This window comes from Protopterus annectens, chromosome 16.part0 (assembly GCF_019279795.1).
Source record: "Protopterus annectens isolate FY-2018-M chromosome 16.part0, PAN1.0, whole genome shotgun sequence".
NCBI lineage: Eukaryota > Metazoa > Chordata > Ceratodontiformes > Protopteridae > Protopterus > Protopterus annectens.
In genome coordinates, this window is record NC_056750.1 from 247,195,702 (window position 1) to 247,209,678 (window position 13,977).

Genomic DNA, 13,977 nt, shown 5'->3' on the forward strand with positions numbered 1-13,977 from the left:
GCATGCCATTTGAATGACGTTCCTAATATGTGGCTTGAGAGGGCCTCGACAATATTACACAAGCACTGCACATGCAGGTGATCAAATTAGGAGGGCTTCTATTATCTGAATCTTGTAAACACCTAAACACACAAGCAGGGGTATCAACGAAATCTGACGCAGTCTAGTTAATGCTTCACTTGCACTGGTCTGTGAAGACAACAGTCCGCAAATGGAAACAATCTGCAGAATTTTTAAAGCACACTTTCTCAGAGAAATCCATGACGAGTAGTGACAAAAATCACTCTGGTTTCAACATGACGGTTTTGTGCCAATACAGTAAAGAGTGCACTGAAGCAGAAAACAGCCAAACTCTAAAGTTGACACTTTTTATAAAATTTTATTGAAAACACATTCATCAATAAAACTTCTGAAAAATAAGATGCAAGCTTTATTGCAATTCCTACTTGGTATTACTGGTCACTTCTAGATGTACTGAAAGTCTCATTCCTTAGCAGTAGGGATGGCTTCCACAACTCAAAAGTGATTTCAGAATCAGAACTAGGAGGATATGGACTAACTTAAAATTAAAAAGTCTGTGATTTGTAGTTTATTTTGCTTTTTTGAATTTTCCAGAAGCGGCAGCTGCTTTGGTTTTCTTCTTTGCTGAACCTTTTGGCTCTGGCTCCTAAAACAAAGAAAAAATGTTTAGAAACAGATAAATGTAAGCATAAATGAATCAATATAGCAAATATCCACATCACCTACAATTAGCCTTTTTCAAAGTAAACCAACATATTCCAAAAAAAAAATCAAAGCAGACAAGATCTAGAAAGTTGAAAACATCTGTGAGAAGTTAACTGTAATGCTGGCTCTGGATGAGGTTTGGTCTATCCTTGTCAATAGGACAAAAACAGCATGTATTAAAGCAGCTTAGCAACTTGAATGTTTCCTTGGCTATTAGCTGCTCCTCTTACCTATGATGCTTTGTAAAGCAGCTTCCTCTCTGGATAGCTCTCTCAAAAAAAAAAAGACCTTTATTAAATTGTCACTTAAGACACAGGCAAACAGATTAACAAAACATCAACATTTTCCCCCCACATATCCTTGGATGCCGTAACAGAAGCATTTTTAATCCATCCTCCTAAATACTTCATTTTGTGTCTCCATAAATACAGCTATTGCTGAATCAGTTCATGTGTAGGCATATAATTTACAGCTATAACCTTTGTTTCATCTTCATTTTATATCCCCAAACAGATTTGAAACTGTCTCAAAAATGTTCCACAGAGATGTCCTCCTCTGTATTTCAGGTACAGAATTATCTGCAAATAAATCCAACTTTTCTTGATTACCATGCCAATTATATTTGTGCATTTCTGAGTCCCTTATTTACTTTGGCAAAGGCTCTAAACAAAGCAAAAAGAGAAAGAGCATCGATCTGGTTCCTATGGTCAAACTTGGGCAGGTACCCTTTCACTTTAATTCATACCTCAGCTTCCCAACATAACCTCTTAAAATTAACTTATTACTGCATCAGGGAATGTAAATGCTTTTACTGTCCTACTCAACTGCCAGCTTACTCTGTCAAATGCTTCTTCTGCATTAACACCCACTAACGGCAGTATTTTCTTACATTCTGCTTCCCTCTCCTTCCTCAAGGTCAGCATCCTCTGTCAGGGATTCCTCCTTGGAAATCCACATACTGCCTCTTGCCATAACTGGTGAAGTGGGAGGCAAGGGGCCCTGGGTGCAGAGTAGTCTAGAGGTGAAATGGAGTGGGCTGCCATGGAAAAGGCTGATGCAGAATCTACAGGTAAGGGGGAGGGGATGCCGGCTGGTACCAACCACTGTCTGGGCAGAACATGCTTTCTACAAAGGTAGAGGCTGAAGCAGGCTGCCCAGAGCCCACACTCCTATGATCTGAAGACTCCAAAAACATGGTAGACACCAAAGCTGCTCCGGCCTGCCTCAAGGAAGAGATCAAAGCCAAACTATTGAGAGCTAAAGTACTAAGCAGGAGGGACTAATTCTGAAGCTTAAAAAAGTGTTGAACCCAACCTGGAAACCCCAGCCCAGAAGGGCCAGCTCCAAGGTCCATTCGGCTCCAAGGCTGCCAGAGTCCAGAAAGCCAAACTTGGCTAAGATGTTGGAGAAAACCCTGAAAGTGTTAAGTCAACCGGCTCTAGGTACCACAGAGCCGCAGACCCAAGGGAAGAAACAGGTTTGGAGCCAAAGCCTTGGGTTGAAGATCAAAGCAGAAGGGATCAGGCCTAACGGCACCAGACACTGCAGGAACAGCTGCTCCAAAAAAAATAAATAAATAAAAAATCGGCACTCTCAAAATCCTGATCGACTGGAGTGACTGACAAAAAACCCTAGGGAGGCTTGGGGGCCTGCCTACTAGTACAGGACTCTGAGGACTTTGCCTGATCAGAACAGGATCAGGTCTGGAGCGGAGACTGAAGAATGAGAAATTTCCCAGACAGTAGAGGGAAAGAAGGGCAAATGTACCCTGCCCATGGGAGCCCCTCTTGACAAATAGGGGCAAGGGATGCTGATCACCACAAAATGCACAATGGGAGAAAATGAGTAGCTGGATCAGAAGAAGGCATTGAGACAGAGGGGTCAAATATCTTTGGATCCGATTAGCTAGAAGCTGGAGGAGTGGCACGTTTACAATCCTCACTCTGGGGTCCTTAGTGCCCTCCTTTCACCTCCAATCACTCTTACTAGCTGGAGTGGAGGAAGAAGCATCCCCAGCTGGCAAGAGACCTGTCAGGACCAACTTGTCCTTCCTTTTACAGACAACCCCTGGATCCAAAGCAGTCACAAATGGCACACTGGATTTCCAACTGACTGAGCCTGAGACCGTAGATGCATCCATCATGCATGTCTTGGGAAGGGAGTTTGTGGTAGCACACAACACACCTCTGAAAAGACTTCATTCCATTAATAACAGTAACAAAAAAGCCACACAGTATACAGGAAAAACGCTAACCAAGTATAGGCAACAGCTACACAACACACACTACTAAGTAAACTGGGTAAAAACTCCATACAACATGGTGAGAAAATCCTGTGAATGCTAATGCTGACAATACTACACAACCTACACTACCTATCTACAAGAAAAGTACAAAAACCCAATTACTAAGAAAAACTAGGGTAGAGGAAAAAGGAGAAATTATGGCACAAAGGCATACAAAAAGGATGCACCACAGTGTTGCTAGAGATCAGGCTGCTATCCTGAAAGGTGGGAAACCAGATCTGACAACTCAGTAGAGAGCCAAGTATTTCAGGTAGAGAAGACTGAGCTTGGGGTGGGCCTGTGAAAATGGCCAGTCTCAGTTCACAGTCTGATATAAAACCCCATAGGTTGAACTTGGATGGAAAAGACACTGGATCTAACATAGGTTCATAGGTTCATACTAGGCTATCTGCCCAAGGGCATTTATAAGCCTAGCCCATAGTTATGTGGCTTTCGCCACCCCTTTAGTTTGAATAAAAACTATGCCTATCATTTTGCTGTGCCTCTGTCAAGCAGTGACACTGAAGTAATCCCTGGGGTATATCTGCAATCTCCCATCCATTGGTCAAGATTCCTCTTGAACAAGGCCAGAGAGGTACTCTGCCTCACATGTACCGGGATTTTGTTCCACAGAATAGGGAGTCTCTGGGTGATGAATCTGTCCCTCCAGCACGTTCTATTTATAACCGTGTCAAGGTTTAAGTCTCCCGCCCTTGTGGTTCTGAGGGATCTAGATTTTTGAGGTGAAGCATATTCATCAAATCTGGGTTTGACATGGCCTTATATGTCAGGCACAGGTCACCTCTGAGCAAGCGGTATGAGACTGAATAGAGCTGGAGTTCTTTCAGTCGGGCAGCATAAGACATATTTTTGAGACCCTTTATCCTTTTGGTGAGGAACTTTTGGGGCCTTTCAAGCTGCAGCAGGTGTCTGGTCAGATACATTCGAACGGGCATTGTACTCAATCATAGGTCTAATGAGTGATGAGTACAGGGGACGATGCCCTCCCTTGTTCTAGATGTGAATCCCTTCATGATCAGGTGGGCGATAAAGAAGGTTTTCCTAACTACTTTAGCAACATGAGTGTCAAACGAAAGGCTACTGTCAACCTGGGTCCCCAGATCCCTGATGACTTTTTTTGTGCTCAGTGGATTGCCACCTATATGGTAGCTAGGGGTAACCTTGTTTTTCCCCGAGGGGTATGACTATGCATTTTTTGGCGTTTAACTTCAGGCCATGGCTCTGGCACCAGTTATCCGTTTCTGTGAGGCCCTTCTGGAGGATATCTGTGTCAGATGTGTTTTCGACTATGGCACCCAGTTTGCAGTCATCTGCAAACTTTGTCAGCCATAACCTTCCTGTGTTTGCTTGTACTTCAGAAAAGTAGATGCCGAACAAGAGTGGACCCAGGACTGAGCCCTGTGGGACACCACTTGTGACAGGCTTTGAGTCTGACATGGCTCCAGCAACTCTGACCCTGTGGGTTCTGTCACTTAGCCAGTTTGCAACCCATCTTGTGATGTATGGGTTTACATTCAAGCTGATGAGTTTTTCGATGATACCCGAGTGGGGTATTGTGTCAAAGGCCTTTGCCAGGTCGAGGTAGGCTGTATGGACTGCCTTTCCTCATCAATGGCCTTGGTGACTGTCTCAAAAAGTCAACCAAGTTTAAGAGGCAGGATCTGCCTTTGACAAAGCCAAACTGGGTTGGATCCAAAGTCTGCAAGTTCCCTATGTCTTTATTTATGAGTTCCATTATGATCCTCTCCATGGCTTTGCAGATAAGGCTTGTCAAGCTAATGGGGCGGTAATTTCCAGGGTCTGTGGAGGCACCGCCCTTATGAAGTGGGACCACAGTCGCCGTGCGCCACTCCTTGGGTACGTATCCTGAGGTGAGGCTAAGATTAAACAGCTGTCCTAACTGTGGGTTTAATTCCTCATTGAGTTCGTGAAGCACACAGCCGGGGACACCATCCGTCCCATGGATGCTGTGTTTTTGCCTTAGTGAGGGCAGTTCTCACCTGGGCGTTGGAGATGTTTGGGGGGCCACAATCCTCTGGAATAGATATCTCTCCTTTTGGGGGGCAGGGGGGGGAGAAGTTTGCACTGAACCTGTCAGCCAGTATGTTGGCAATGTGTGTAGGTTCAGTAATTTTCACATAATTTTGAACTAATTCTGAGCATATCTGGGAGTTTCCTCCTAGGTTTCTAACATAGCTAAAGAAGGCCTTAAGATTCTCTTTAGAGTCCTTGGCGATTTTTCTCTCAAAATTTGCCTTGGATGATTTTATGAGAGCTCTTAGTTTTTTACTTATAATGATCAAAGGTGTCTTACCTTTCAAGCATTTTGCTCTATCTTGTAGTAGCTTCCTCCTTTTGTTGTAGAGCTTGTTTATGGCTGGGGTCCACCAGACTGGACACTTGCCTTTGGTACAGAGAGTCTTAGTTTTGTTTGGGATTGCCTGATCCATGCAGTCCTGTAGGTGCTGGTAGAAGGCATTTGTAAGTGATTCAGCGGTTTGAGTAATGTTTACCACTGGCTCAGGGGCCTTAAAGGAGACCACACTAGTTTTTAGAAGTGTGAAATCGGCTTTTGAGAAGTTTTTCACTGTGGTCTTTTTTGTTTCAGGTGGGGGCGGGATGAGGACCTCCAGCGAGATTAGTTTATGATCTGATCTCACCAGTGAGGGGTATACTTCAGGTGTTGAACATTTTGATCCCATGTTCGTGATGATGAGATCAAGTATGTTTTCTCCTCTTGTGGGGATGGTGACTAGTTGTTCCATGGCATTTGAGTTTATGAACTCCAGGAATCTTTGGGGGTTAGAGTGTTCGGGCTTGAGTAGTGTTCCCAGTCTATATTAGGGTAGTTGAAGTCACCTAGTATGATGGTGTTTGGAGATACATTTATCCCCTCCAATGTTTTCAGGAAGGCCATGTGAGGTTCCTGAGTTTGAGAGGGTGGCCTGTAACATGCTACAAATTGCAGAGCAGTCTTGCCTATGGTTAATTGCACCTGGATGGTCTCCGATGCATCGTGCGTTGCCACCAACCTTGAGGTGTGGGTGTCCTTTATGAATATTGACACCCCCCCTCCTTTCTTGGTGTTGTCCGGATTTTGGGGCCGGAACGCATATGAGGTGAAACCTGTTAGTGCTGGGGTGCTCTCAGGAGCCTTGAACCAGGTTTCTGTCACAGCACAGACATCGATGTTCTCCATATTGAGAAGGGCCTCGAGTGCGTGCATCTTGAGATTGAGACTTCTGGCATTGAGCAGCATTATTTTTTTCCTGGTGTTCTAGGGTGGTAGGTTTAGAATTTGAGCCTTGCCTAAAAAAGGCACTATGGAGGTGGCAAGAGCCTTTGCCAATATCCGGAAGCCCAGGGGTGACAGGTGCAAGCCGTCCCTTGCAAAGCAGCATGGCTTGTCCAGCATGTCATCCCAGGCAGACAGACATTGGATCCCCTTTGAATGACACCAGAATTTAAGCCAATTATTAAAGCTGATCATCTTATCACTGTATTGTGGCATCATTCTAGGTGAAGGTAGGATACTGCTCAAGGTCAGGGTCATACCTGCCTGGGCTACATAATCAGAGAGCTCCTCGATGTCCCTTTTCATGTAGTCCAAGGAGGTACGTCTCAGGTCGTTGACACCAGCGTGGACAATGACTGAGTCGTACTTGTACCTGCTGTTGAGAGACCCGAGTGCTTGCGTTATGTGGCGGATTCTAGCGCCCGACAGGCAGCTTACTGTGACCTTCTCTTTACTCAGTCTGGTGAGCGGGACGTCAGTGTGTCTGACTATGGAATCACCAATGACAAGTGTGTCTGGCATTTTGTTTGGCCTTAAGGGCTGTGACTGTGACACTGACTGTGTGGTCTATGTGTTGCATGTGTTGGGTCGTGAGGTGGTAGTTGTTTGGGTGTCTGCTTTGGTGGCCTCTGCTGTTTTGGTAAATTTTGATCAGAGCCTCAGTATGTCTTTGTGTGAGTATGTGTATGATTTGAAGTTGTGATGGTACCATGTGTGACTGGGTATGTATTGTGTGTGGTTACCTTCTCCTCCTGTCTGGTCTTGCCAGTCCTATGTTGAGAGAGCTCAGCCTCCAGTTTGGCCGTATAGTTGCATCTCTCGCATGTATTTGTGTTTTGTGGGAGGAGAGGATTGTTCAGGTACATGAGGCAATTGTAACATTGCCACAATATTCCCATGTTCACCAGTTGAGTTGGAGAGGACACTAGCAACTGATCCTCGACATACTAGAAGTAGTAGATAAAGAGACTTTCAAAGGACTCGGGGAAGTGGGTTTTAGGCTGGTGGGGTACTATCTATAATAAGAGTGCTTTATCAAGGTGCAAGTACTGTAGGAGTAAGTGCTAGGCTTTACAGATAGAGAATAGTCTACTTGGGAATCAAGTAGAGATGAACTTTTCAGTTATAGGATATGCTGGTTAGATCAGCAGTACAGCTCGAGGAAGGTAGTTCTAAAGGAAAATTGGAAGAGTGGAATTTAGATGGCCCAAATAGTTTAACCTTGTTTAACCGCTGCTCTTGTGTGCAACAGTGGTAACTCCGGCTAAATCAGGCTTACGCCGTTTAGCGTGTTTTATAGCAGGGGGCTGAAGGGAGCTAGGAATTGGCCCAAAACAACCAATGGACTACTAGTTTCTGGCTGAAACTTCACCAAATCGGACAAAAAGGCCGCTCAGTGCTTCCACTCCCACTGGTAAGCAAAGAAACTTCCCTCCTTCCTAATAAGGCAATGGATCAGTAACAGGAACTAAAAACAAAGCCCAGGGATCAGCAACTCTGAAACTGGACTACTCTAGTTCAGTAAGGGGAAAACAAGAGATTTTTGTTTGATTACAGAGACAAGGAAAAAACAGACAGTAAATGCTATAAATGCTGTAAATCGGCTAGCGACTTTAGTGTGTAGCCTACAGAAACAATTTGCAACAATTAGTAACTTAAAGTGCAATAAACAGTGTAAAATGCAGAAATCACTAAAGTAGCAGTAAAACAGGCAAAATGCAGTCGCTAGCTTAATAACAGTGGGAAAGCCACAAAAATACTTATATCTGGTAGAAAGTCACTCTTTTAGCTCTCTGCTGCTTGGATCACTCTGCAGGCCACCGCGAGGATCTGTGCTGAGTTGGTACAAGCTGGAAAATGCGTGTTTAGCGTGTTTTATAGCAGGGGGCTGAAAGGAGCTAGGAATTGGCCCAAAACGACCAATGGACTACTAGTTTCTGGCTGAAACTTCACCAAATCGGACAGAAAGGCTGCTCAGTGCTTCCCACTCCCACTGGTAAGCAAAGAAACTTCCCTCCTTCCTAATAAGGCAATGGATCAGTAACAGGAACTAAAAACAAAGCCCAGGGATCAGCAACTCTGAAACTGGACTACTCTAGTTCAGTAAGGCGGGAAAACAAGAGATTTTTTTTTTTTTTTGTTTTTTTTTTAGAGAGACAAGGAAAAAAACAGACAGTAAATGCTATAAATGGGAAACTTGTAGGACTGCTACAGATAAAGAAATCTACCTGAAAGAGATGCATCAAGGATTAAAGTCTTTAAATTGGTAACAGCCAAGAGACCACAGAGCACGCACACACTAAGTTCCAGAATGGACTCCCATATATGAAAATAAAATAACTTCAGATAAATTAAAGTAACAGCAATGCAATCATTTGGAAGCAGTTACTTTCTTGACTTTAGAGTACATGTTTGGCAAAGTGCAGTTCTAGCAAAATGTATATGGACAAAATATTGCTTACAACTTGCAAGGAATTCATCTGACAGAATATCCCATCTCTGTCAGCTTAACACTTCAAATGACAAATATATAAAATATATATTGTAGCATTAGAATTCCAAGAGTGGAAACTGAAGTATACTGGGTTATCAGAAGTCAACTGTAGCCAACCTCCTTCCACGAACACAACTTGAAAATAGAAAATTGACCATCCAACTAATGCTCCTTTCTCCAAAACATTGATGCACTCTTCCACAAGTAACTGGTCATCAATATGCATGAAAATAAGAAGTTATGTACCTACCATAACGTTCCATGTTAGTTGTCTTCTCTCGCCTTCTTTCTTGCAGGATGGGTTCGGAGCCGATCCTCTGCTCCGACTCGGCACTTGCTAAGCTCGAGAGCTAATTTTACCAGCTTGAGGCAACCCTATATCCCATGATGCAAGGCGTGATTACCTAGATCTCGTTTGGTAGCTATAGAAAAACCTGCCAGTAACCTTCTTCCCAGAAAGAAAGAGGAACTAAATGTGGAAAGAAACAAAGCAAAGTAACCACTAGATACTAGTGACACTTCCTACTAGGGCCTATAGAAAGAATGGATCGTACCCAGAGAACAGTACAACTTCAAGGTCTGTCCAGGCTAGGGGGAAGGAGGGAGGGACGCAAGAAAGAAGGCAAGCGAAGACAACTAACATGGAACGTTATGGTAGGTACATAACTTCTTAATGTTAAGTTGTCAAACTCGCCTTCATTCTTGCTGGATGTGACCACGTCCCTAGCACCTCTATCCTGGGTGGCTCAATGGAACAGACTCGAGAACTGTGGAACCAAACCTAGCCCAGTCTCTGGAGGCCAAGTCCAATTTGTAATGAGACAAAGGTGTGAGGAGTGGTCCAAGTGGCTGCCGCACAAATGGTGTCAATAGCTAGCCTATCCTGAAATGCTGTAGAAGTGGCTAGGCGTCTGGTAGAATGTGCGTTTGGTTTCGAGGGCAGTTGCTTGACCCTAAGGAAATAAACATGAGAAATGGTAGAAGACCGCCATCTGGATAAGGTCACCTTGGAGACCGGAAGACCCTTCCTGTTTTCTGCATAAGAAAGAAACAGTTGATCAGATTTTCTGAATTGTTTAGTTCTGTCCAAGTAATATCTGATTTGGCGATGGACATCCAAACAGTGAAGTTTCTGTTCCGCTCTGTCAGAATAGTTAGGGAAAAAAAACTGGCAATTCAATAGATTGGTTAATATTAGTCTGGGAAGCAACCTTGGGCAAAAAAGATGGATTAGTTCTTAAAGATACTCTATCTTTGTGGAAAACCAAGTATGGGGGACAGAGCATGAAGTTCAGACACCCTCCTGGCTGAAGTAACAGCAACCAGAAAAATTGTCTTCCAGGAAAGAAATTTTAATGAGCATGTAGCAGCCGGTTCAAAGGGGGACAGAATCTAGGATGCCAGCATTAAATTCAGGTCCCATTGCTGAGGGGGATCTTTGATTGGAGGTTTCAGCAGAAAGATCCCTCTAAGAAAGGCTTTGCAAAGCTTGAGACATTATGTTTTGATCCGCTAAGCCAACATGAAAATTTGAGATCGCTGCCAGCTGGACCTTAACTGTAGAGGAAGAAGAACCCGACTGAAAAATCTCAGCTAGGAAGTCCAAGACCGACTGCACTGGAGCAGTAAAGGGATCTATGTCCCTGGACTTTGCCCAGAAGGAAAAATGCTGCCATTTGCTAGCATAAATCCTTCTGGTAGAGGACTTTAGAGAAGCTACTATGATATCTCGCACGGGATTAGAAATCATAGGGAGCCTGGCTAAGGAAGGAAGTGGAGCAACCACACAGTGAGGTTGAGAGAATGAATGGCCTGGTGCAGATGACCCGAATGGTGGGTCAGAAGATCTGGAATTGGATCCAGATGCCAAGGCTGAACCAAGAGATGACTATGTAGAGACGGAAACCAAATTTGTCGAGGCCAGTAAGGGGCAATGAGAATCAACTTGGCTCTCAAGACGGTAGCTTTCTGAATCACTTGAGGTATCAGCGGGAATGGAAGAAAGGCATAAAGAAGTCCCTGGGGCCAATCCTGGGTTAGAGTGTCTCTGGGGGGATGGCCTGGTAGTGGAAAGAGGGAGAAGTCTGGGCATTTGCTGTTTTGGGGTGTAGCAAAAAGGTCTCAGCAAGGGACACCCCACTTCTGAAAAATCTCATCCACTACTGATTGTTTGAGAGACCACTCGTGTGGCATGAGAATAGCTCTGCTCAGTCTGTCTGCTAAGAGGTAGGATTTCCCGGGGACATGCGTTGCTATCAGAAACCGATGAGAGGAGACTGCCCATTGCCAAAGTCTGAGAGCTTTTCGACACAGTGGATAGGACCTCGTCCCGCCCTGTTGATATACCAGACTACGGACATGTTGTCCATCTGAACTGCAATAGTCCCTAAAGGAAGAAAGTCGCTGAGGGCTTGCAACGTTAAAAGCACTGCTCTCATCTCTAGGACATTTATGTGCAGATGGTATTCTATGGGTTGCCAAGTCCCATAGACCATCTTGCCCTGATAATGCCCTCCCCACCCGATCAGAGACGCATCCGAAGTGACTGTGGCAACCAGGACTGGGGGAACAAACGGTCAGCCCTGATGGAGTTGCGGAGAAGACATCCACCAGGTTAGGTGACTCTTGCACGATTGCGTCACGAAGATCTCGTGGCGCATGGGAAGCTGCTGGAAGGACCACTGGGTGAACAACATCCACTGCAGAAGACGCATGTGGAAGCGAGCTAAAGGAAGTAGAATGGCAGCAGCCATAAGACCTAGCACCTTCAGGACAAATCTGGCCCTGATCTTTTTGCTGAGTAGTATGATCCGAACATACTTTTGGATGTCCAGAATTCTTTGGTTTGTGAGTCTTGCTGACATCCCGACAGTGTCTAATTCTGCGCCTATAAAGGTAATAGATTGGCAAGGAGACAATGAATATTTTTCGAAGTTTATAGAAATCCCCAATTGGTTGCAGGTGTGAAGAGTGTAGTCTCTGTCCTTGAGAAGTTGATGCCTGGTGGTGGCAGAGAGGAGCCAGTCGTCTAGATACAGAAACACCTGGAATCCTTGATGTCTCAGGTGAGCCGTGACCGCTGCCATACATTTGGTAAACACTCTGGGGGCTGTAGTGAGACCAAAGGGCAGGGCTCTGAATTGAAAATGACTGGTCCCCAGCCGAAAGCGGAGAAACCTTCTGGAGCGCCTGTGAATTTTTATGTGACAGTACGCATCCTGAAGGTCTATTGAGCACATCCAGTTGTCCTTGCCCAAAAAGGGTAGAATGGACTGAAGCGTGATCATCCGGAACCTTGCCTTTTTGACAAACTTGTTTAGTTTGCTGAGGTCTAAAATTGGTCTCCAATCCCTCGTCGTTTTGGGAACCAAAAAGAATCTTGAGTAGATTCCGGATCCTACTTGGTCTGCTAGCACTAGTTGGATGGCTCTTTTTGCTAGGAGCCTTGATACCTCCAGCTTTGCCAACTCCCTTAGACCGGGTGAAACGTCCGGGAGGGATTGCTGAGGAACAGGATATCTCACGAAAGGGATATTGTAACCCTCGGAAATGATCGACTGTACCCATTTGTCTTGAGAAAGGGAACGCCAGGCTGTTGGGTACAGTAACAATCTTCCCCCGACTGCCTCCAAGGGTGGACAGTCTGGCAACACCCCAGGGGTGCTGGAAGGGTTTATCAGAGAGAGGCTCTCTGCTACCCTGATTCTGCGGACCCCCTCTGCCCCTAGGGTGGCGTCTATTGTTATTACCCCCTCTGCCTCTGCGGGTAAACTGACCACGTGCATCCAGCGTGACTCCCTGACATTTACGGAACCACATTTTCCCTCCCTTCTGACCTTTGGGATAGGGTCTTGAAGGGGTGGAGAAATGGGACTCCTACGGCAGAAAGAGTCTTGCCGTCTTGCTCACACCTGGTCAATGTGTCCTTCACCAGAGGCCCGAACAAAGCCGAACCATCGGAGTATTAGTGAAGGACGCCTTAAAGGGGTCCGCGAAATTACAAAGCCGCATCCAGGAATGACGCCTAAGTGCCACTCCTGTGCCTGCGGCTCTACTCGCCCCATCGGCTGCATAAGAAATGAGCCGCATGGAGGAGTTACAGAATTTAGGATTCCGAGCTGTGAGGCAATCTTTTCTTGAGCCCCAGCAGCTGACGGATCCTGAACTACCTCACCTAGTTCCTTGAGAATGTCTCTGAAGCCGGGTAAAGTGACAGAGATAGGTCAGCGAGCGCATAGCGAAGGTCGCTGAAAAAAACATCCGCTTACCGTACCTATCCATGGTCCTAGAGTCCTTGTTAGGAGGATGGACAGGTACAGTAGGATTGGCAAGTTCCTTCTTGGTGGCAGCCGCCACCACCATGGCATCAACAGGGACACCCTTGGTGAGAAACTGTGCCTGCGGGGGCCGTGATGAATTTAGAAGGCCTCCTGGGGACTGGTTCCACAGAACTGGGCCCACGCCTTCGAGCCACCACTTGCATGAGCGGTCGAAAGGCGGAGACACCCAGGAGGTGGAGGGTCGAGATCCAAAAGCCTCCAGGTAAACAGACTCATCCTCGGAGGGGTTAATGGAAGGCCAGTTCCCCCTCTGCTTAAGGAGTTCCAGGATGTCTGAAAAGGAGACATCCTCAGAGGGGACCGTGGGAACCCTCAGACTCATCTAAGTCGGTATCTGATGTCAGACTCGGGGAGTCTGTCTGCTTCCTCTTGCACGCCCTCTTACGCTGGGCTCTCCGAAGGATCAGGAGAAACCTCGGAAGAGGAAGTTCTTCACAATGGGGAAACCTGGGGCGATGGATCTCTGGGTCCGGGAGCAAGAGAATGGGAAGACACATCGACAGGCACCGAAGAGGGAGGGAGCTAATGGAATTGACCGTTGACTCGGCTCCGGGGCTAGAACACTCATCACCTCAAAGGCTCCCCTTCCAGGGAGGCCAGAAGACTCCCGCTCTGAAGAAACAGGAATCCCCGGTCCCGCTGAAAGAGAAGGCTCCGAGGCTGATGTCGGTGCCGAGCTCACCAATGCCGAAGCTCCAAAAGGGAGAGGGAGAGCGGGGCCGGACAAGGGTCCGATGCCACTCGCCCCCTCGGAGCCGACAAGGGAGATTCGACGACCAGATCCCTCCAAGGAAGGTCTCGTGGAGGAAATCGGAGT

General features: G+C 46.0%; 1 protein-coding gene across 1 annotated transcript in view; it reads right to left on the bottom strand.

Moving 5' to 3' along the window:
- Window positions 1-363: 363 nt before the first annotated feature.
- FEN1 (flap structure-specific endonuclease 1) overlaps window positions 364-13,977 on the bottom strand; it is a 607,423-nt gene continuing 593,809 nt past the window's right edge. Inside the window, exon 11 of the mRNA XM_044058601.1 lies at window positions 364-667. Coding sequence (XP_043914536.1) covers window positions 590-667 — 78 coding nt within the window. The 3' untranslated portion in view covers window positions 364-589. The remainder of the gene's footprint in view (window positions 668-13,977) is intronic.